This window comes from Sceloporus occidentalis, unplaced genomic scaffold (assembly GCF_023333645.1).
Source record: "Sceloporus occidentalis isolate IW3139 unplaced genomic scaffold, rSceOcc1.0.p SCAF_1, whole genome shotgun sequence".
NCBI lineage: Eukaryota > Metazoa > Chordata > Lepidosauria > Squamata > Phrynosomatidae > Sceloporus > Sceloporus occidentalis.
This window is the reverse complement of record NW_028316981.1, coordinates 234031969-234057636: the sequence shown is the minus strand read 5'-3', so window position 1 is coordinate 234057636 and position 25668 is coordinate 234031969. Positions and strand designations below refer to the sequence as shown.

Genomic DNA, 25668 nt, shown 5'->3' with positions numbered 1-25668 from the left:
GGAATGAGAGAAAGAAACAACAGTTGAAACAGTTTAGAACTTTGGTCTCATTCCTTGATCAGTTGGAATGAGGGAATAACCCAGTGGTCATGGATTTCTCCTTTAGCCTTCCTGAAAATGGAGAAGAAAAGTCTTTGTTGTTTAAAACATATGGGATTCAGAAATGCTTGGTGAGCTACAGTAAATCGTTCAGAAATCTAGCAGTAGATACTACTATCTGCCTAAGGAGGTCTGAAGCCTTATTCTACTAGATGCTAAGAAAACGTGCCACTTTTAAGCAATGTTGTCATTTTTAAAACACTTGCAGTTTGTAGTCTACCACAAAACAAGTGCCACAATTGCACAATGTTTTACTGTTTTTAAGTGTTTTATCTATCACTAATAACAGTAAGGCACAGACATCCATATATATGAAAAAGATTGTTCAGTTATATTACTGTTGCTCTAAGTCATTTTGCTATGACCTACATTGCACTTTAGATTTCATACAGAAATTAATAACAAGGTATTCCTGCACAAACTATTCTAATTTCCCCCAGAATGTGATGGGAAAAAAATTGCTGAAAGCAACCAAGTAAACATACAGTTTATATCAAATGGTGCTTCAGCAGAATGGAGACAGCTAGCAGAACTGCTTTTTTTTCTCCCTGCTGCCTCTGCACTCTGAAGCTAATATGAAGGCCATATATGATTGATTTTATTACTAGTATATAAAAGTTAGAAAATACCAACAGAGGAAACATCTAGACCAGGGGTTCCCAACCTGTGCTCCGAGGAGCCCTCAGGGCTCCGCATGCACTTCCCAGGATCTCTGTGGCTGCTCCAGGAAAATGAAAGAAATAAAAAAATGAAATTAAAGAATAAGAATATATTCTTATACATACTCCTAAACACCATTAACTTGTAAGGCACAGGGTAGGGGATCTGCCATAGAAATAAGGGCTCTGTGAGTGAAAAAGGCTGGGAAACCCAGATCTAGACACATGATAAGATCATAGAGTCTCACACTGATTTTTATTGAACTATTTAAATTTAAATAAAATTCAGGAAATACTGGAGTGCAGATGGTTTAGTTGTGGACCAACTGACAATGCTGATACACTAGTTAAGAAGCAATCCTATACACATTTACCTTGAAGTAAGCCCTACTGAACACAACAAGACATAGTACTTCTGCATAAAAATGAACAGGATCATGCTGTATAGTATCAGTCTATGTTTGATCCTATGTTGAATAGAGGAAGAGTTGTGTTAAACCTGCTATGTTTTTAAACATTTGTATGTTTTGTGAAATTTTATACTTTTTTAGCTAAATGATTTTAATTTTTAAAATTTTTACTGTAAAGTTTTAAACTATTTTAACTGTGAGCCTTGCATCCCTTTCTGGGAGAAAGGTGGCATATAAATGAAATGAATGAATGAATAAATAAATAAATAAATAAAATAAGCCTCTTGATCTTAAGATATCATTGGAACCATTTCTATCATGTTTAGCCAGGATCGTAAAATGGTCAGGTATGATACGAGTTGTAATTCAATATTTGGAGCGATCTGTTTTCCATCCTTGGGACTAGATCATCTCCAATATCCATTCCATGTTTCTACCAAACTTAAAAGGGCATCTGGATCAAATTTAGTACCTTGCTATCTGCCTACTGGACCATCAACTTTATTACAGCTGACAGTACTGATCACTGGGACAGAATCACTGAGATTAGCTTCACAATTTCTCTTTTCCTAATAACTTGTCTGTGATCTAAACTGATTGAAATAATTGTTTTTGTTGAGTAAGGATATATACATAAAATATTTCTATGCATGAAGTGAAATGAGGAGTACCACTATAAACCTCTAACCTATTATACTTACTTATCAGGTGGATCTTCAGTTACAGCAAAATGAGCCTCAGAGGACTATACATGTTCTCTCTGTGTTGATGCAGGTCATGTACTGGTATTAAATTTCATTTCTAATACTGCCCTATAAATATCTCCTAAGTTCTTGCAAAACATTATCCAACAGAAGAAAAATCAAGATAACCTTTCTCTTCCAAAGAAAACTTCAAGCACATATAACATTGCCATTTCCCTAAAATACTACGCTGTTATAAAAATGGAAAGATCTCAAATATATTTGTAACAAGAAAACAAATTTATTGATTTTAAAAGACAAGACACAATTTTGTTTTGAAAAACACAAGAAAGCTAGCCTGAGTTCAAGTCTGAAATATTCAGAAAAATCCTACTATCTTTAGTATGTTCCAGTCATTTGTTTAAACAACACACTAAAAGTTAATATATATTTTTATAATTATAAAAGTTCCCCAGTTATTGTACAGTACACAATACAAATTGCCCACAAACTATTATTTAGCTCCTGCCAGTTTTGAGAGGACATGATATACTAAAAGATTTAGCATTTTCACAAAAATCACATCAGGAAATACGTATTTACAAAATCAAATACATTATACAAAACCCATCACGTTATTCTGTAAAGATGTTTTCTTTAAATAATTAAAAAGTATATTCAACTGTAATCCAAAAACTGGAAAAGAACATTACATTATCTCACACATACAATCTACAAAAAGTTGCTTACCTCATTTACATTATATAGTCAGTCAATTGGAAAATATAAGGATCCAATATGTTCTACTCATGTTTCCTGCATTTCTGTGCTTGTGGGACTGAAAAGCATGATCTGCCACTTACCAAGTGAAATTTAAATGATGGCACTTAACCAAGAAACAAACAAAAACAAACTATAAAATGAAATTAAAAATGATTTAATGGAAAATATGAAAGCTCTGAGTGATAGTAAGGTTAGTTCCTGGTAAGAACTAAAATTAACCCAATTAACAGGCACAAATTTCCCAGGTTTTTTTTTTAAAGGCACACAAAAATTTACTCTTACAACTTAACTAGTTCGCACTGAAAAAAATCAGTCTCTAAATGGGAAAGTTAAGGTGTAAGGGGAAAAAACTGCTTTGGTTAAATGTCCATGTTTGACAAGTTTATGCTGACCATTATTTGGTTACTTTGAAATTGTAAACAGATCTTCAAAACATAGTTTTTTGTGGGTTTTTCGGGCTATGTGGCCATGTTCTAGAAGAGTTTCTTCCTGACGTTTCGCCAGCATCTGTGGCTGGCATCTTCAGAGATCTTCAAAACCATTTTCACGTTTGGATAGGTATAATCTCAAAAACTGCCTGGGATTGTACTATTTGCACAATAAAAAGGAATGGCAGGCAGGTTCTCTAAATAGTAAAAGGAATCCTTCTTAGAGAAAATCATATTTAGATTTCAGCCTCTGCCTTCTACAGTGTTTTTGTGTAATATTCTTCCCCACTGTGGACAAGCCATGCAGTTACATGTCACTTAAAAAACATCTGATTTAGGGAGGAAATCTTATTCAAATAGCATTCAAAAATTATTTTCTTTAACCTGGCTATTAAGGGCAATTAAGTAATCCTGACAAAGTGCAATGTTATACAACGTAGCAGACAAATAGTGGCAAATGGCCACAACCATTGCTGTTGTATGTAACACCAAGTCTCTACACTGAATGTGAGACTGGAAATTACTGTCAAGGTTTATTCTTGGATGCCAGGAGGAGCAATCCACTCACTTTTTAAAAAACATTTTTCTGTATCGTTGGCTGCCACATGGGGAATAACCCATGAGTGAGTGGATCGCTCCTCTGTACCATCCAGAGAATGGGAATCACACAAGCTATGGCTCCTATCAATTCTCACAGCCCTGTTTAAATATTTGAATGGGTGTCATATTGAGGACGGAGCCAGCTTGCTTTCTGCTCCCCCAGAGATTAGGACATGGAGCAATAGATTCAAACAACAGGAAAAGGGATTCCACCTAAACATTAGGAAGAACTTCCTTACAGTGAGAGCTGTTTGAGAGTGGAACACACTCCCTCGGAGAGTGGTGGAGTCTCCTTCTTTGGAGGTCTTTAAACAGATGCTGGATGGCTATCTGTCGGGGATGCTTTGATTATGTCTTCCTGCATGGCAGGAAGGGTTGGACTGGGTGGCCCTTGTGGTCTCTTCCAATTCTATGATTCTACATTTGTTCCTCTGGCTTCAAATGAGTATGGTGCAGCAGGGACACTCAGGGATGTAAGTATTGGGCAAAGGAAAGGCACTGTCTCCCAAATAAAAAGATCTGTTCCTTTAGTCTGCAAATCTATAGCATTGTAGAGAGACACTGGAAATAGTGTGCATTTAGAACTCCCATATTTACTATGTTTGTATTCCCTTGATAACCTTAGTTTGCTGTTTTTCTTTGGATGCCTAATCCAGTATTTCTAAATGAGCAACTTAAATTTTAAATTACTGCACCACAATGCTAGAAATGGGGGTACAGACGGAAAATGCCATTTGGGGGAACATACTTATTATTGGGGTTAATGTTCTAATTTTGCCCTCCCCTACAGTAGCTATTTCCCAGAAAGACTGCACAAAATATTGTTGCTATACAATTTAATTTGCCATGTGTTTTATATGGGAGGCTGCTTGGCACCAGTGAGGTTAATGGGATACTGAGGGCCTGGGATTTACATACATATCCCTTTTGTTTTATGTCAGATGGTCAGAATTTAAGAGATAAATTCTTACCAAGTATAACTCAGGGCTTCCAATCTCAAAATAATAATTTATTTTTAGGAGAAGAACAAGAAAAAGTAAGAAAAAAATAAAATAAAAATAAAATAAAGGAATAAAAATTTTGAAAACAAGGCCGGTTATTTTTTAAAAAATACCCTGTAAGTGGCTATAACTATTAAGTAAAATTGGTAACGTAAACTCAGTTCTACTGGCACATAAAATCACTAGCAGCAATGATCAAGGCATGCAAACTGAGAAGCATTTACAGTAAATTATTATGAATAATAAATTCAAAAACCCTTTGAGTATTGCATTAATTTTTAATTATACATTAATTTGAATAGCTTGTCAAAAGAATTTTTTTTAAAAAATGACACACTAATGACTATAATTTTACCACTCCAAGTATCTTCCAGAATAAGCACAGTGGCAGCACAAACTACTCTTTGATACTGCTTGGAAATAATGGAGTAGAATCTCTAGTATATGTAGCGCAGACCTGTGCAGCTTGGCATTAACCAAGCCAAGCAGTCACCAGCCATACTGTAGTTGTGAACTCCTAGTTACTTGACAATGGAGGTATGTGGCAGTCCCCATCAGGCAGCGAAACCAGAAGATTGGTCAGATCTCAGGCGGACACCATACATAGTTTAGTGTCCAATTTGGAGGATTATAGGTCCGATCTAGAGAACAGGTTGGAATGATGTATACTATTATGCTTTTAAAAAATAACTCTTTGCTATATCCTGTGTTTCCTATTTTTGAATTAAGACTGGCATAAATCTTTGATTTCTAAGAAATATACCAGTTGGTATTCAGTAACAAACTTGCAAATAAGATCAACTAGCTTAGAGATGGGGAAAGAATAGCCTTCTTTGTTGGACTACAACTCTTATAATCTCTCACTATTGTCTATGCTCACTCAGGCTGATGAGAATTGCAGTCTAAAAATACCTGGAAGGCTATACATTCCCCTGTCAGATGCAATGAATCAAGGATGCAAGTCAGCTCAGGTACCTGGAGAGTAATAAAACTATGTGGAGTCAGAGGTTTCTTTGAGTGAGACAGGTGCTAACACTGCTGAAGAACCAAGACACTTTTAGTTTCAAAATGTCTCTTGCCTTGAAGAGGACAGTGGTTGCAGCAGAAAATGTACATATGCCTACTGAGTCCACCTAGTTTCACCCCCCCCCCCCCCCCCGATGTACCTGTCGATTGGATTGTGGTCACAGTAATATCCTGTGTGGCTGTTTATAGAAATGGTACTAAATATATTTTAACTCCAAATGTTCTATAAAATTCAAATTTCTGAAAAACATTTCCTATTTACACATTTTTATAACTAAACTAGCAAGGCTTTCCTACTCCTCTGATATAATTTCTTATTAAACATCTACTTGTAAAACAAAAACAAACCAAAAACATACAACCTTAAAGGTAATTTCCAGTTCAGGTTTCTTGTATCAAACAACTGTCTAAAATAGTAGGAATGCTATTTTCTCTAGGCAGTATAAATATATGGCAGTGAAAATTTGATTCTAACTGTATTAACCTAAAATTAGATGTCAGCTTGAAATTCAAGTATTTAATCTGAAGAAACCTATTGTCAACAGAACTAAATCTTGAATGATTAAAATGTCAATGCACAGGCCTGGCATATTTTAGGTTTATATGCAGACTATGCAAGACAATATTTAAAATCAAAAGCTTTGCATGCCTGCAGGGTCATGAAGTGGTGTCTGAGTAAAATAAAACTCTTTCCCCCCTTCATTTCCTAGGCTTTGTTTCTTTGTTAAACTATATGTGCAGATTGTTTCTGTTGGGAGTGGACACGGTGTACTCATAATCTGGTCAGAGGTTTTACTCTTATTCATACCAATCACATTAATTTACAATGCTCAAAGGGTTAATGCAAGGCATTACCATAAAAAGAATTTTCTAACATTAGAACTAACCACTTCATTTATTATTCTGTTCCAGTTTTTTTTAATTCACTAAACAAGCAATCTAGCAACAGTACTAGAATTCCCTTTCCTTTTAACCATATACATAGAAGCTGACCTGTAATGCAGGAATAAGGGCCCAATTATCATGAACTGGGACTGCTTATGAACCAGTGTTACATGTTCTGAAATTAGTGTTATGTGTGTACAAAGGGGGGATTTCCCCTAAAAGTCATCTTTTTATAATGCTATCCCATGAATGAAATTAGGCTGAATCATTCTCAGACTAATCTGTTTTCTTGCTGATTAACCTTGTGACCACTATGAAACTATTGAATGATTTACCGAAAATAATTTGAGAAAACTGTTCCCAATGGTTACAAATACCTCGTTTAAAATTAAATAAATTGTATGTTGTTCTGTACATTCCTGAAAGACGGTACCATCAGTACTGTTTCAATCATTATTACCCATGGCAAACCAAATGTGATAACATTGCACATCAGTAATGTTTCAAAAAGGTGATAAATGTCTAAAGTAGTGTTGTAATTCCAAGTTATAATACAAAAATAAGCACAAAGCAAAGCATTTGGACTAGAGAATACAAATATATGTTAATTTAAAGTGACAGCACCAACTGTTTTGCATTCTTGAAGAGCTTATAAATCCAGGCCCTGCATCATCAGATAAGACGTTTCAATAGTATGAGCTATTGACACACTTATTGATCACTGGATTACTTGTTTAAAAGCCAAAAAGTTTTCATTTTAAAAACCATTATTCTTTAAAACAACCTTTAAAGACAAATGTCTCACAAATCTAAGTTAAGTCTCGTGTAGTGTCTCCAAAAGTGCTTAAAACATGTAAGTAATCTCAGTACTGCATATCCATGTACAGGTTGAGCCTCCCTTATTTGGAATTATAAATACTCCAATAGCCAAAATTGTCCACATGGGTGGCTGAGATAGTGACACCTTTGCTTTCTCATGGTTTAATATACACAGGGTTTGGGGGCATCTATACTAAAGTAATAATGCCATTTGACACCACTTTAACTGCCATGGCTCCATCATACAGAATCTTGGGATTTGTGGTTTGGTGAGGCACCAGCACACTTTTGCATAGGAGGCTGAAGACCTTGTAAAACTACAAATCCCAGAATTCCATAGAATGAATGGAGTTATAGCACTTTAAGTGGTATCAAGCTGTATTATTTCTACAGTGCAGATGCACCCTCAGTTTCATGCACAAATTATTTAAAATAATGTGTTCAAAATTACCTTCAGGCTATGTGTATAAGGTATATAAAAAAATTTAATAGATTTCATGTTTAGACTCTGATCTCCAAGAGATCTCATAGAATCATAGAGTTGGAAGAGACCGCAAGGGCCATCCAGTCCAATCCCCTGCCATGCAGGAAATCTAAATCAAAGCATCCCTGACAGATGGCTATCCAGCCTCTGTTTAAAGACCTCCAGGGAAGGAGACTCCACTACAACTCCGAGGAAGAATCCACCGGTGAACAGCCCTTACTGTCAGGAAGTTCCTCCTAATGTTGAGGCATAATCTCTTTTCCTGTAGCTTGCATCCACAGCTTCGGGTCCTGTTCTCTGGAGCAGCAGAAAACAAACTTGCTCCCTCGTCAATATGACATCCCTTCAAGTATTTAAACAGGGCTATCATATCACCTCTTAACCTCTTCTTCAGGCTAAACATTCTCAGCTCCCTAAGTCGTTCCTCAAAGGGCATGGTTTCCAGACTCTTCACCATTTTAGTCACCATCCTTTGGACATGCTCATTATGCATATGAAAATATTCCAAAATCCAAAACACTTTTGGTCCCAAGCATGTCAGATAAGGGAAGCTCAAGCTGTACTACAGACAGGAAATTTTTTCTATCTTTTATGTTGTTAAATAGTTGAGTAGTTTGCTAAAGATCATACCAAGCATTCAAAGTGTTATGTGGAGACCATCAGGCTAGACCTTCTGAACCACAAACCCTTGACTTTCTAGTGCACTGTTCAAATTACACAAGAACTGCAACTAGAAGAGAAATTTGGGAGGCCCTGGTATATGCACAAGGCATTAGATCAGCTGTTCCCAACCTTTGTTGGGCTGCGACCCCCATTCCGGGCAAAAGTCCCGCCCGCGACCTCCCTCATTGGTTGGGAGGTGAGGAAGGGGCGGGACTTTCGACTGCCTACAAGCCCAGCAGGCTTTGCAGCTGGATGTCCCGCCACTTCCCAACCTCCCAACCATTCAGTGAGGCCACCAGGGAAGAAAGGGCGGGACTTACGGTCACAAAGGCTGCTGGGGCTTGTAGTCTCGTCCCTTTCGCCTTCTCCTCCCGGGTGCCTTCAATGGCACCCGCGAGGAGAAGGGGAGGAGGTGACCCCGGCCCCTTCTCCTCGCGGTTGCTGGCGCTAGCGCCGGCACCCGCGGGGAAAAAGGGAGGAGGGGGAGACAGGGGGGAATCCCAATCTGGTGACCCCCAAGAAGGGGTCGCGACCCCCAGGTTGGGAACCCCTGCATTAGATACATACATGGGAGTTTCTGAATCCCAGCCCTTGGAGATCAGATTTTTGAGAATGTTAAGAAATGGTATATAGGTACAAGAAATGTAATGTCAGAATCTAAATGATGTGGTTTAGTCTGCATCTGCACTGCAGAAATAATCTAGTTTGACACCACTTTAACTGCCATGGCTTAATGCTATGAAATCCTGGAATTTGTAGTTTGTTGTGGCACCCGAGTTCTCTTACAGGGAGGGCTAAATATCACACAAAAATCCCGAATTCCGTAGCATTGAGCCATAGTTAAAGTGGTGTCAAACTGGATTATGTCTCCACTGCAGATGCAGCCTTACTCATTATACTGGAGATAATGCAGGTAGTAAACTTTTCATGATGTGATCTGTTCTATACTGTTCAGAAATAAAATTAAAGGTAGAAATTATCAACTGTCATTAAATTGGGCATTAAATGTGTACCATATACATCTAGGTTAATGCAAACTACTTTTAGTATTTATTAATTATTTTTCACTGCATTTCTGAAAATATCTAGCTGCCAAAATCCATTATACTGGCATGGTTGCATTGCAGACTAGAACACAACTTTTCTAGATAAGGGATAAGATACAATGATGACTTTTTGGCACATTAAATACAGTGATCAACTGGGAAGGGGAAGCGGAATCAGAAATTTTATAAGCCCTGTCTGTCTCTCCAAAAAATTGCATCTTTGTCATTTTTCTGCATGAACAACATCCAGTATTCAAAAGAAAAGAACAATTATGAGAATATGTAGAAGTTTGCCATCTGAAAAGGATTATACCAGTGAATAAACTGCATCTAATACAGAACATCATTATTAGACCCTTATAAAACTATGCTGAAAAGTGTTTCTTTGTTATACAAGTGTAAACATTTCATAATAGACAACGAGAGGGAGTAATTGTCACAGCTTGCTTTAAAAACATTGGTGAGGGGTACAGTCATGATGAATTTTGAGGGGGGGGGAGAATAAGAACACATTTAAAAAACAGTGTGAATCATAATGGAACGTCTGAGGATAAGTTTAATGATGTGGCAGAAATGATTAGGCCTCTATGTAGCTCAGCCTACACTGCTGGCAGGCTTCAAACTCTGCAACTCTAAGCAAATCTTAAAGCTTAGTTTAGAAACAGAGATCTTCAGATTTTTAAAAAGTAAATCTTTAGAATTTCTTGAAGCAAGAAAAAGCTAGGATCAAACCTGTAAATACCAATAATTCCATATGCTGGTCAATCATTTGGTGACTATAACCATACACATCGTCTTTCTGACAAATGACAAACAAGGCTCTTAATATTTTACACAGGCCTTGCTCCAATGTCTGTAAATTTTCTTTGTGCTTTCCTTCATTTTTGGTTTGTTTTGATCAGACTAAGGAAATTCAGGTATCTTTTAAACCAAATGTTTAACCCATTATACCTATGACCAGTCAGTTAGAATAGATGGGAAACAATACATAGCATGATTTAACAATTAAATAAAATAGCAGACTGACAACCCCCCACCATCATATGCACAATTGAAATTATATGCTGCTTTAAAATTCTGCTTACTTTATTTTTAAAATTAAAAGTAGATAAGGGTTTAGAAATATATATATATATAAATTCTTGTTTGAGAATTGGCTAACCTATTTTGTTGACTTTTGACATTGTTAAAGCTAGTTTTGTTTTCAACCTCTCCCCACACCCAACCAAGAAAATCTGATTAGTAATAAAGTGAAATTCAGCTATAAATAAGAAATAGGCTGTCACTCTAAGAGGGATAGTATATATAATTAAAAAAAATCTTGATATCTGAAAACTATGTAACCTGCCCTTACTGTTTAGGAAATTTGAGGAGGGGGGAAAGAAAGAAGACAGGCACACTTTGTTGAATCAATGTAAGAGTTATTAACAAGAAAAATCTTAGCTTCAGTTCTGTTTAAGGCACCATGTAATAGCCGAGGTACAATGATCCCTGATGTACATTCTTAAATGGCAATGGTCCGTCTAGCCACCTACTCAAATTCTACGCAATTGGGAAATAAGTACAAGTGACATGTGCCAGTTTCACTGCCTTTTAAATATTTTTGTATAAAATGAAATCCACTTAAAAACCAGGAATTATTTTGAGCAAAATTACAATGCAGGTTGCTACATTCCTTGCATCCTATAAACTATCTTTAACAAGAGCAGCAGATTGAACTATCATGAGGAAAAGGGCATGGGAGTTAAAAAAAAGTCATCTGAAAGGAATGGTTTCCTGCATGTCCAGAAGAAATAACACTTTAAAAAAAGAAAGAAAGAAATCAAGATGCTTTTAAAAACTTCAGTATTTAACATCTGTAGTTTCACTGAAGAGCAGAAAGCATCTTGGTAGTGGTCCCATACGTGTGTGAGGTGCATAATCCACCAAGTGCTACTGTTTACAAAACCTCCACTCATTTAAAGGTGGTTTGACTTTTTGTTTGAATCCAAAGATGGTTTTATGTGACTCTGTGCATGCTCTATTAAAATGAATGGAGGCTGCATGGAATCATTTATTTGGGCAGACTATACTTGAAATCAGTAGTTTTAAAAAGAGAGGACTTGGTATGCAAAAAATTAAAACTTTTTTTTTAAAAGGAAGCTTGCATTGTCTATAATGGTGTCATCTGTACATTTATTAAGTACACATTACCACATGCTATCAGAGCTTTTGTTTATCCTGCAACCATGAGAATCACTCTTTCTCTGAGAAAGATATCAGACTATGTTCTCTAGAATTATAAGAAATTTTCAATATATCCCCTGAACATTCTGAAATGTATCAAAATAGCATCTTCCAGTTCTCTCCAAAGAAAGCTGCCTTTTACTAACGATTTAATGCAGCTGCTGTCAAATGAGCATGCCTCCAGTGTAAATCAAAGAGGAAATTTCTTGATATTTCAGAGTGCAATTAATTAAAAACCCTATTTATACGAAATCACCATGACTAACAGTTAACATTAAAATATTTTGTAAAAACTATGAAAAAATTAAATTACTTTTAATTATAAAGAGGACAAAAAACATTAACATTAAGCTTCGCAAAAATGCTTCTTGACTCTTGAAACTAAGAAAACTCTATATTAAGCGGCCAGTGTAAAATGATTGTATTTACCGTTTCCCCCCCCAAAAGAGACCTGGCAAAATACATACACCCATTCCATTTCACAACTCCAGTAAAAGTAATGTTCAAGCACAGATAAAATTTGACAACAGTCAGCTTTCAGACGTCTTTTTTTCATCCCTCCCCTCCCCCATGATAAGCCCAATATCAACAGGGCTAATATAATCTGGGATAAAAAGAGCTTTAATATTTGTTAGACTGCAGTATATGTATTTCCAGTAGTACTGCACTGTCTGATAGTTTGAGTAGCTGTAACAATGTGCTCATTGTGAAGAGGGTTCAGGAGGCTCTGCTGTACTCCACTCTCCAGTACTGGCTGGAGGCAGCCCACCTGGAAGGCCTGACTAATTTCAGTCTTCTCTCTCTTTGCTTGCGGTTCTCCAGATTCATCCAACTCTTCATCTATTTCACTTTCAACTTCACTGCCTTCATCTGCACAAATAAAACCACAATGAATCTTATAATCTGAAACAGCCATATTACTGTGACATGCAAATATTTAAAAACCCCATCAATATCCTTATTCAGTGATACTGATTGCTCCTAGTCCAGACAACACCTGGCACCAACTAAACTGATTTTCAGGTGTATCTGACTGAACTCAGTGTTTCTCCCTGCATATCCAATTAATCTGTCAGTGATTGCCTTTTACATTTCTACTATTTCTAATGGCTTCTATAATTCTATAATATGGTATCTGTAATTACAATCATACTACCACAGTTTCTGAACTATTTGTTTAGTTTTGAATTTCCAACTGTTCTGAAACTATCTCAGTGGAGACTGATCTCTCATTATTAGCTTAATCTGGATTAATGCAAATATTCAGCAATTCATAATGTGTGTCGATTAAACAGTGTGTTTATTAAACCTGGTTTACATAGACAAACAAGTTAAATGGCCTTTGTAGTATTATTCTTGAAATCTTTTATATATTATATGTTTTATATAATAAAGAAGGGATTTGATCCAAACAAATGGATGAGCAGAAACCAGAGCCTGAAACACCTCTCCCACCGTTTTCCATTCTGATTTCAGTTTCCACAATTCCCCAGTCAACATAACCAGCAGCCATGCTAGCTGGCAGATTCTATGTGTTGCAATCCATAAAATAACTTTTCAAAACTTTGGTAGAAATAAACTTGCATTTATGCAAGATGCCCACTCCCTAAAATATCCCTGATCAATCCGTTGAGAATCCCTCGAACCTCAAAGGGAATTATTAAGGAGAACAGGGAAGTGCAGTGGGAAAGAAAAGCACAACTGTCTGAACAGAGATCCATCTGAAATTTGCTGAAGCCAACCAAAGACCGATAACATACATAACACTAACCTTTGTCCATATTTCCAGGAGACACTGCATTTAAGTCACCAAACTGCAGCAGAAAAATATAATTAATATCTATTTATTGAAGTGTTTTCCTTAAAATGTCAACAATCAAACTCTCTATCAAATCTTATCATATCCCAGCTCCACAGAAATAACATGAACAACAGTCATGATACCATGTAGTAGGTCCAGACTATGCATAGATCACTGGGTTTACATCACTCATTCCTTAAAGGTGACAGTGATAGTGAGAAAATGTCACATTGGGTATTTACCAACTTGGTTTCTCTGTCACTGCTGAGCGACAGGCAACAAGACCAACTGAGGTCTTGCAATAGCCAAAAACATACAGACTTTGCTGACTCCTCCCTTCCAGCCATCCTAGAGACCAGTTCTCTTACAGTCAGCCCTCCATATCTATGGATTTTTTATCCATGGATTCAAGTATCCATGGCTGGAAAATATTTTAAAAATATATACATTCCAAAAAGCAAACCTTGATTTTGCCATTTTAAATAAGTGACACCATTTTACTATGCTCTTATATTTAATGGAACCTGAGCACCACAGATTGTTATCCACGGGGGTTCTGGAACCAAACCCCAGCGGATACCAAAATAAGCAGGATCCATGTCCTGACTATTGTACAGGGAGGTAGTTCCGATGTTCCATTGGGCAGAGAGAACAGTTCTGTCCGTTTCAGTCCAATACATCCAGGGATTTGTGAGTCTCCAGGCAAACCTCTCAAGAAGACAGTCCTTGCTCCCTGGTGGTGGAGTTTACACCAAGAGGTGTAACTAGAGAGAAGATTCTACACCTTCACCATGGACATATCTGTGTTACCACAAATCACAAACTCATCAGGAATTTCACCAGGTTTCCCTGTCCATGAGCAGAGGGCATGAAGGCCCTATAGTGTTGGTGGCCAAAGGATCTTCTGTACCCCTTCCCTCTCATCACCAGGGTGATGAGAAACACCCCTTTTGTTCAGCTCAGAAGCCCCCTCACACTGGATACACTGGCTTGGCCTGGATGAAGTGAGCCCCAACGCTGCAGAAAACTTGGTTAACAGAGGGCCAAAATATTCAGAATAAAACAAGTGATCAGAAGGCTCATCCTGATTGGAACCAGAATCAAACTATTCCCCTTCTTCCTATTCAGAATCACTAGCATTGCTCCTGGACTCCTATAGGTCTCTCCTAGCAGCAGAAACTCCACACTGGAATCACAACCCACATCCTCAGAGGAGTGAGTACTGCCTTTCTTTTAACAGACAGACTCTGAGCAGAGATGACTTTACTTGAAGGTCCCTGTGAAGTCTGAGACCCCCCCTCTTAGCATGCTTCCTAGACAACACTCTGAAAGAAGACAACACTAAGAAACTGCTAAGGAATTTTTAGCAGAAGTATCTGAGGCCCCCATGTGGCCAAACTGAGATGTATCTTGGGCTTCCAAATGTAGTTTTAACTGCAACATTAAAGACTGCATAATTTCTCCAGAGACTGCTATATTGTGAGGCTTTTGTTTATCTTCCCCAGAAAATGCAGTTATAGTGGTGCCTCATCCATCAAGGGAAAAGATGGAAGAATGAAACTGGTGATGTTAATGGCTACGTTGGTCCTGGTTATGAAACTGGTTATGCTGTTTCTGGCCATGCTGCTTACCATGTTGCTCTCTATTAAGTCAGAGTACTGGCCCATCCCTGGCCAAAGTCTCATAATAAACCTCCAGCCCTCCAGCCTTTAGAGTGTGGTTGATAACCTTGGGATCTGGCTGGAAGGGAGGTGGGGAGCAATGATAAATGGCTGACTCAAAATGGCGGGCATTACACACACGGCTGAAAAGGTCCCTGTCAACCTGCTCAATGCTCTGGGCAAAGCAGGAAGAACAACTGGTCTCTAGGATAGCCAGAATGGAGAAATCAGCAAAGTCTGTTTGTTTTTTGGTTACTGTTAGATCTCATTCTTCCTTCCTGTCTCTTGGTGGTGACAGAGAAACTATGGTGTGTGGATCCCTCCTCTCTCCAACCAAGAGAATGTGTATATAACAACAAGCATTTTGTAATATTTAGTAAATGAATGCAAAGATCATGCAATGGCTACTTCACACTTTATTTCATAAGGCATTCTGTTAATTTTACCCCATGACAGGGTAAAATCAGTAGATCTACAAAAATAGATACTGTACAAAATAGAAGTGCAATATGTGTCTTGAATATGTATAATAGCCAAATATTAAGTAGACATTCAGTTTATAAGATCTGTAATTACTTTTGGTTTCAAAAAGGTGGCATCTGCATTATTCATTCTCTTCATGTGGAATTTAAAGAATATATTGATAGGTCAATTGGTTATTAGTAAAGAAGAAGGCAGTATGGTATTGTGGTTTGAGAACTGGACTATGACTTTGAAAACCAGGGTTCTCGACTCAGCCATGAAAACCCTCTGGCTGACCTTGGGCAAGTCAGCCTCAGAGGAAGGCAAGAGTAAACACCCTCTGAACAAACCTTGCCAGGAAAATCGCCTTAGGGCTGTCATAAATCAGAAATTACTTAAAGGCACACAACAACCGCAACTACAACAACAAAGAAAATGGCTATTAAGATTATATAAAAATCCATTTTGGGAGGAAAATTAATTTCATTTACGGTGACAGCAAAATCAAAAACGATTTTTATATCCATCAAACTCAAATCTTGCATTCAAAAGATTCTTTGTAACCATTAATCTATTTCAGCATAACAACACACATTTACTTACCAAATGAATACAGTTTAGATAAAATGATTTATAATTCATCATTAAAACAGCTAATAAAATATTGTAATTGTGAACTTACCTCTCCCATGACTGCAATAGGTGTCTCTCCTGTGGCTTGAGCGACACGATGTTCAACTAAGTAAAACATGTATTCATCATACAATAGTCGAATCAGATGAAAAGAACCAAAGCTAGCAGCACTGCGCAAGGTTAAATCTCGAATAACCATTGAACTGTACAAAAATGAAAGGACAAACAGGAAATAATATAACCATTTCAATTCAGAAACCTCAGAAACAGAAGTATCTACTTCCTGGTTTAAATGAATGAGAATTTGATGTTATAGTAGAAGCTCTGTTCAACTATCTTAAATGATAGTTTAATGTTGGCATTTTCCAATGCACAATACTAAAAGAGCAACAAATGCCTGAACGCAAGGCTAGGCAACGTGGACTCATGGGCCACAAGTATCCCCCGAGCCCTTTCTGTGCCTCCCTAATTTTATTTTATTTTATTTTAAAATTTGATATTATGCTTTGCTGCCAAAATTCTGGGTCACAGTTAAATGCACTGTAGTTGTCAATAAGTAAAAGAACTGAATACAATATAGTCAATGGGATAGTCCGTGCAGTTAAATTTCTTCTTTTTTAGTTCAATATCAACAGTCAGTATCTTATTAATTAAAGTCTATTAAATGTATTTAAGATTCATTTATATATAACTTTATAATTTGGATTGTGACTCTGAAGACCAGGGTTTGATTCCCAGCTCGGCCATGAAATCGACTGGGTGAACTTAGGCAAGTCATGTACTCTCAGCCTCAGGGAAAGACAATGGCAATCCTCCTCTGAACAAACTTTGCCAAGAAAACCCCATGACAGATTTGCTTTGGGGTTGCCAGAAGTCAGAGACCATTTGAAATCACACAACAAGAACAATAAAATTAAGTATGAGTAAAAGATTTCATTTGTTAACAATAAATGGGGGGATTTTTTTATGAATTTAATTATATTTAAGGAAGAGTTAATTCTAATTAATTTCATCTAATTTTAATCTAATTCAATTAATGTATGTTTAATTTAAAAGTAACAACAAAATATTTGGCAAACCTGAAAGTGGACTCCAGTCTCGTGAAAATGGTCCAAGCTTGATTCAGCCTTACATCCAAATTGGGACATTCCTTTTCTCAGCCAGTATTACATATATTACAAATATGGGGAAATGATGCAGTATATATGTGGGAGTGATTGCAATTAATAAGTGGTGAGTGATGTGCACATTGATTACACTGTATTACAACTCTACATGTAGCTGAAATTCATAAACAAGATGAACACTAGTTTATTAATGGAAATAATGCACTACCAGGATAGGTCAACGTATGGTTAACAGGCTCTAGATGGGCCATGAAAGCTTTAGCTTGGAAAAAAGAGTACATTTGACCACACAGTGGCATTCCCAAGGTCTGTGGAAAAATCTTGTTAGCCTGGATAAACTCTACAAAACTATTCATAATGCCTATTCACGCTTAGCAATAGCAAGTACATTTCTATATTGCTTACCAATGTACTAAGCAGTTTACAAAGTGTAAGCTAATTGCCCCCAACAAGCTGGGTACTCATTTTAGCAACCTACAGAAGGATGCCAGACTGAATCGACCCAGAGCCTCTGGCTGGTACTGAATTCACAACCTTGTAGTTTGTGAGTGAGTGGATGAGTACACACATTTAACCACAGTGTCACCAGGACTCCTTGCTTCACAAGAACCACACTGACAACTTGCTTCTAGTTTTAATAATTATTAACCCAGGCTTCTGAGCAATGAGTAATTTTATTTACTGGTACTTTCTGAGACATTAGATTCCCCACAAACAGCACATGAAGGGTAACATGACTTCAAGGCCATAATTCCCAATCACAATAAAGCAACAGAAAGTCTCAACAGCTCTAAGTACACGTTACTGCATCTGTTCACATTTCTCTCTTATCTTTTGATTTTCCTTGTCCAGTTTTAGAAGGAAGACGTTACTGGGGGGGTTGTAGGAAGGCTAACATAGAGTGTAAAATGCCAGACATGTTAATACCATATAATAAAAATCAAGCAAAAGAGAAAGAAAAACGTATGTGTGCCAGAGAACATATTTAAAATATTTTAAGGCACTGACCTGTAAAAAGACCATTTTAACAGAAATTGTCGTGCTGCTTTAGGAAAACTAGGTCTTCCTTCGTATGGTTTCAGTGCTTGCATCATTACATTATCTAGCCAGGCAGCCCACTGCTCCAGAGTGCTCTGCTGCTGAAGAGTCATCTTGAAATCCGTTTCCAGCCTCTGTACCATGTTGTCATCACACTGGCACACCCAGGAAGCCTGCTCCTGTCCCAGAACAAAAGAAATCAAGACTAGCACCATGCACCTCATTTAAATAGGTTATGGGGAGAACAAGGAAGGGAAAAAAAAAAAAAAACGAATAAAGGTGGAGAGACAAAAGTAACCAAGCAGCACACAAAGGGACAAAAATTAATAAGTTTCTTTTTGGGGATATGTAAAATAGATGGATTTAGTATGCTACATCCAGCAAAATAAGGACATCTAAATGTTTTGTCATTTCCTCCCCATCTTATAAGCATCTATGGGCCTCAACAGACAGGCCAAAATAAAGCTGCTTCAAGATACTTTGGAGATATGCTATTTAAATGATGGATGCGTCCTAAGAGGCTGGAAGCCATGACAAAGCCATGCTCCAGTCCTAAGGATTGGAGCGCAGCTTTGGCGCTGCTTCCGGCCTCTTAGGATGCATGCATCATTTAAATAGCAAACCTCCAGAGTGACCTGAAGCAGCTTTATTTTGGCCTGTCTGTTCGGGTCCTGTGTTATATTAGATAACTTATTTTGTCATTTCAAATGGTCCATTAAACATTTTAACTTTTTTGATAGTGATACTGGAAAACACCCTAGTGCTTTATCTGAAAGTCAGTTTTCACAAAGTGAATGTTTGGAATACTTGAGAAATCATGTAATGGCAGAAGTGTTTCATAGTTATTTTCATGTAAGGAAGCTGAGATATAAGCTATTTTCCAATAATGCATATTTTATATACAACCAAAAAACAAAACAAAACATTTTTTCTCCCATTTGTCTACCTGGGAATGTCACTGGCAGCTCAGACACTCAGACTCAAGAAAGAGTGGGAAAGGCACTTACTGGGATTCTGCAAAGTTTCAGCATACCTGGACATTGGCAAAATCAACACGGTTGAGGTCATTGAGCATCTGGTTGATCTGAGAAGTGTTCTGCAATACAGCACGAGCTGCCTGAGCCAGATGATTAAGAGATGTGTATCTTCGCAGTGTCTGAGCAAAGGCACTTACAGCGGCAACCTAAGAAGAGTGAAGAAAAAGGTCTGACACACACACATGCATGGTGCTAAGGCTGACCAGAAAATTTACTAACATCCTCTATACACTGAGAACTATATAATTTTCCTTCTTTCTCCCCTGCCCATTTCTTCCTTTCCCTCATATTCAGCTCCAGTTCATACTATGTTCAGACAGATGTTTTTTCTAGTTTTCAGCTAGGATACTTATAGCTAAAGAACACAGTGTTCAATGGAATGCCCTTTAAAGCTCTTCAACAGGTATTTTTAGATATCTGTGGGTGAAATGTATGTTTCCAGTAACATGCACAAACACCACAAGTTAACCATAAACATTTCATGTGGAAGAATGTATGAAAAATTCTGTATGTTTCTTCAAATAAATGCTTTCTACATTGGCTCTTTACATTAAAAAAACAGAGGGCATAACAATGATGTTTTGTTATGTTTCATAATATCTTTTTTGTTCCAGGGAGTCAGGAGCAACTCTTTAGTTTACCTTGGTTTGAATCATTCTCTGTGGAATATTGTTCATGGCATTGGAAAGCCAACCTTCAAGGCTTTTTGCAAAATTGCGAATGGCTTGGGTCAAGGCACCTATGCATGAAAGAATACAAAACAAACAGGTGAAAAAGTCAAGGCTTGTACGTATTGAAAGACCAATGTCCTTGAATATTACAAATGCACAGTAAAGTGAAGAAGTAAATGCTAATGCACCATACTAATCATTTTAGGAACTATCAACAGAAATACTACATAGAAATAAAACAGTACAGTACTGGCAGAATAAATCCACAGAACAGAAAATATTTGAAAGGCATGGTATTAGTTCCCACTAATGTGAGAAATGTGTGTTTCAGCTGTGTCACTTCAGACTGTCAAGTAGGAGCTACTTTGTATGAAAAAGCATTCAATCATAGAAGTCCATCTGTTAAAAACTAGGTTTTAGGTAAGGATCAATAGCCTTTTACAGTGTACTTCTGCAAGTAAAGCAGTTCAAATATGACGATGTAACCACAGGCTGTGGATATATCACCTGATAACAGTGGGCAATTGTTCCGCAGGCCTTTTTTTTTTTTTTGGTTGCTTCTGGACCCTCGAGAGTCAAAAATCAGAAAAAGCAAAACTACTTCTGATTTTGATGCTGAACAGTGGTATTGTGCATGTGAATTATATCAAGGCCAAATGGTCAGTCCTGGATATTCCCAGGAGAGCCAATTCCTGGTTTTTTATGTCCATAAAAAAGAGCAATCCAAGGAATATGGAGGGCCAAAGGCTACAGAACAAGCTTTGCAAGAAGTATGCTTAGCCCAGTCCTGCAGAAGAATTTTTTTTGCTCCTGCTGTGGAGTTATAACATTGTCAATAATGACTCTTAAATTTGTACTGGATATAATTTAATTCTATAAAGTATTTCTTTTGATTGAACTATTACGATCCTACTGCATCTTCCTTTTAACCCAGTTGTTAGATTTTTAGGTGCCACATGAATATTAGCCTATTTACTAGGAATCATTTTGTTATTCTGAGGCTCACACCTGTAAACAAATTTTTCTACATTTTAACATACATTTAAAAGAAGCAGCATGCAAAACTAATTCCAATCATTCAGTAACACTATCATTATTTATAGACAGACATAGACTCATCACCCCAAGTGGTGGGAGGGGAAACAAGGAAGGTAGGGAAATTGAATGCAGCACTGCAAAGAGGGATTCGCAGACTGACTAGTATATTCAGTGTAGTACAAAATCCCTGCTTGGCCAAAGAAACCCACTATGGGTGATGGTGGGCAAATCACACTCTCTCAGCCTCAGAGGAAAGCAATGGCCACCCCTCCAAAAACGTTATCTTACCAATAAAACCCTGTAATAGGTACACTTTAGATCTACCTAAATAACATGAAGGCAAACAACAGAAACAAAAGCACTTATCTCCAACTTTTCCTCACAAGTTCCAATCCCTCCCTTTACTTCCAATATTCAAGTGTGAGTCTTCTTGCTCATCTAGTTGAATCAGAATGACTCAGGCAATATAGAAGCAAATTTGGGGGATTCCCATGGTTTGCAGAAGTATAAAATAACTTTCTTTAAAAAACAAAACAAAACAAAAAAACCCTGCTCAAGAGTTTGGAGCGCCAAAAAAGCTCCCCCAAAGAGTCCAATGGGGATAGTGTGGCCAACTCACTACAGCAGTGAGCAAGAACGCTTCACCATCCTGCAACAATTTTCTTGCTGGTCCACTTATATCTGGGATCCAAAAGAGTTATGCTCTCCATTTTGTTTTCCTATCACGCTTCTTGCATCTTCCTCCAAAAGTCTGTGGACTCTTTTCTGTGGGGGAAAACTGGCTGTGTGTTGATATGCACACATGTACACATTTTCTCCAAATGCATAGGTTTGTTTAGATCCTGGCCTATGTAAACTATGGATGACAATACATCCTCTGTATCTGTGCTAAATAAAACTAATTGCAGTAAATTAAATCTAAACAGTAGCTAGTACTTCTACTAGTAATTACTGATAGCAATAGCTCAATAAAACAGATTTTTAAAAAATCTGTTTTTCAATAGCCTGAATAATATTTAAGTTCAACTGCAAATGCAAGTTGAATAGTGCCATAATACCTACCTATGAAACTATCACTGTTAAGCATACATTTATGCAGAAGTATCTGGCAGTTGACTTATAACGATGTATTAATTCACAGGCTTAATTTTATATGTTATTCTGCACAGGGATATTAAAGCTACAAACAACTTATTATGGGATATGGTGACAGCCTTTAATCAAATTACAAAATCAGAAATAAAAGAATAGTATGATAATATTATTTGGGCCAATTAAATGGAACAAAGTAGTGAAATTGAAAATTAATTCTAATGAACAGTAAACATTGCTGGAGAGCCAGTGTGTTGTAGTAGTTTGAGTGTTGGGCTACGACTGGAGACCAGGGTTTCAATCCCAGCAAGGCCATGGAAATCCACTGGGTGATCTTGGGCAAGTGACATTCTCTCAGCCTCAGAGAGAGGCAAAGGCAAATCCATTCTGAACAAATCTTGCCAAGAAACCCTTAGGGTCGCCATAAATCAGAAACAACTTGAAAGCACACAACAACAAAAAATCAATTTGATGTCCCACTTGTGAAACATCAGAATCCAGGGCAAGCAGGATGGCAGTCTTCTTCCATGTTGTGGTTTCCCTCCCCTGTATACCCTGAACTGCTGGGAAACCCCTTGGAATGAAGTTTTGGTCAGGGCAGTAGCAGAAGAGGGAACAGAAAGAAGCTTCTGTTGAGACTTCTGCATTATGATATCATTGGTGTTTCAATTTCCTCTAATGTTCTAAATGGATTTTCCTTAGGGGAACTATTGTGGATGAAAGGCATATAAATATTTTAATTAACAACCATTTGTTAAAAAAATAAACAAAGATGACAGTTCTTGTTATATGCCATGGTATAGTTTGAAGACACAATTGCCCATTTGAGAGAAAGAAGCAAATGGTCAAATAGTGATATACAGCTAAAAATTATTTAACAGCACCCATCTGGCAAACCATATCTATAGAAATGCAGTACAAAAAACAAACAAAAAAAAAAAAACCCAGCTCTAACATGCTTCGAAATTCAGTACTGCAGTAGTAAGAAGACATGATAATAAAAATGAGCGAGATCTTCATAACAGAAGTTCACAAAAAGGATTCTTTTCAACTACCAAAAATAAATGATCTAAAAAATGCAAAGAAGTTGTATAAGGTCTGAACATGTCAAAAAGAGTTCTGTTTCAAATTATTTTGCCAAACAATAAATAAAATTCTATGATCAGCTTTATTTCTATCTAATAAATACCTCCAAATTTGTAGCAGGAGAAAATGTGCTTGGGCTACCATTGATTTAGTACAGTACATGAATATACTTATAATAGTAGTTTCATAAGCAATACATTGTGTGATATTCATAGTAAAAAACCTGCTTCCATAGAGTATTGCTGAAGTGAAAAATTTAAAAATTATTGCCCATTGCCTTTCTGCAGTTTCCTGTCCTCCTACCCTATATGTTTTCCAAAATTGGTATCATATAGGCTACTTTTTTTAAAAAAGATCAGCAATTGCACATTTGAGTTCCTTAATTTTTGAGTTGTGCTGTCAAGAACTTGTTGTCAGTTAATCCTAAAATGCCATTTTTACCAATTCGTTTTGGCTCAGTTCAAATAATTTCCATTCTAAACGATGGTCAGGAAAGGGTTATCTGCCAGCCTATTCTGAAGTTAAGATTTAGCTTCTAATTTCCCTGACTTCCTTCCATACTTGTCCTTTTCCCCTTTGCACATTGTACTATTATCATTAGCATTGTTAAATGAATGTTTCTATCAATATATTCAAGTGCCAAGGTAGGCTTAATGCTGAACATTAAGAAAACAAAAATAACGACCACAGGAGATCTATAAGAGTTCATCCTGGTTAATGAGAACATTGAAATAGTCAAAAAGTTCCTATATCTTGGATCAAATATTGACCAGAATGGAGATAGCAGTCAAGAAATCAGAAAAAGACTAGGACTGGGAAAGGTAGCTATGAAAGAACTGGACAAGATCCTAAAGTGCAAAGATATAACTTTGACCACTAAACAGGATAGTCACTTTAGGGCATTGTATTCCCCATCACCATACACAGATAGATGTGAGAGCTAGACAGTGAAGAAAGCAGACAGAAAGAAATCAACTTATTTGAGTTGTGTTGCTGAAGAAGAGTGCTGGAGATACTGTGGACAGCCAAGAAGACAAACAAATGATTTCTATAACAAATCAAGCCTCAACTCTCCCTGGAAGCCAAGATGACTGAATTGAGACTTTTGTAGTTTGGCCACATCATGAGAAGACATGATTCAGTAGAAAAGTCAATAATACTGGGGAAAGGTGGAAGGCAGTAAAAAGAGTGGAAGACCACACACCAGATGGTTAAACCTGAGCAGGGAGTCCATGGGCCTGAGCCTGGAGGACATAAGCAGAGCAGTTGAGGACAGGGAATCTTGGAGATGTCGCCATGAACTGTGGTTAATTTTGAGGGCAGTTAACAGCAACAAAAATCTCCTATAGTATAGTAATAGCATACGATAAAGATGATAAAAAGCAGTGTACATATGTGCAGAGATGTAGCCACTGAGCTACATCTGCAGCCACTGAATTCTTGGAATGAAAAGAAAAAGAGAAAAAGAAAAGAAACAAGAGATTAGGAGAAGCCTAAAGGGCTTGAACCAACCAAGAATACAATATAGTTTTAAAAATATAAAATGTGGAAAGTGAGCCTATTAAGGTTAGAAACAATGAATGAAGAGATCTTTGCAGTGTTCAGAGTGCAGGGTAACATTGGGGCCGAGTTGATGCAGCAACTAGAGATAGAGAATGAATAAAAGGAGGATCTTGTCTGATTCTTATCTTGACATTCAAGGTTTTACAGAGGCATTTTGTTTTACAAAGGGGAAAATTTAGAAGTTGTTCACACACCACTTCCAGAGTCTGTTAATATGAAACAGCACCAAGAGAAAGGATTGCTAGATTTTGGGGGTAGGGTTCTTCAACATTTTTGCCTTTGTTGCAAGGCTCAATTGCTGGCACACACACAATTATGTGCATCAAATTTTACAATTGTCTCAACTTAGAAATTCCAAGTATCAATCAATTTTTTGAGTAATAACAATTCTAATGGTGTAATAATTTGTGGTTATAGTTATCGGTAATTCTAACCAGTGGTACTTAAATCTGTAATGGAAGAACAACATGTTTTGTTTCATTAACTGTTTTTCATCTTCCTTTTTATTAACGTTTGTGTCAGGGTTTAGGTAGGCGTTCATTTGCACCAGTGTTAGTGTTTAGTGTTGTGCTCACTGTAACAGATTAATGTTTTAGAAATGTAGTGTAGTGTAATGTTATTCTAATTATAGTATTATTAAACATGTA

General features: G+C 37.1%; 1 protein-coding gene across 4 annotated transcripts in view; it reads right to left on the bottom strand.

Moving 5' to 3' along the window:
* Nucleotides 1-5833: 5833 nt before the first annotated feature.
* Nucleotides 5834-25668, bottom strand: part of RFX3 (regulatory factor X3) — a 180466-nt gene continuing 160631 nt past the window's right edge. For 3 of the 4 annotated variants that reach the window (XM_089490141.1, XM_089490131.1, XM_089490135.1), the window contains 6 exons: nucleotides 20213-20310; nucleotides 19568-19717; nucleotides 18505-18713; nucleotides 16419-16572; nucleotides 13584-13626; nucleotides 5834-12682 (listed from right to left, as the gene is read on the bottom strand). In XM_089490141.1, coding sequence (XP_089346267.1) covers nucleotides 12444-12682; nucleotides 13584-13626; nucleotides 16419-16572; nucleotides 18505-18713; nucleotides 19568-19717; nucleotides 20213-20310 — 893 coding nt within the window. In that variant the 3' untranslated portion in view covers nucleotides 5834-12443. Of the gene's footprint in view, nucleotides 12683-13583; nucleotides 13627-16418; nucleotides 16573-18504; nucleotides 18714-19567; nucleotides 19718-20212; nucleotides 20311-25668 lie in introns of those variants that run through there. The other variant, XM_089490147.1, reaches the window with a different exon arrangement.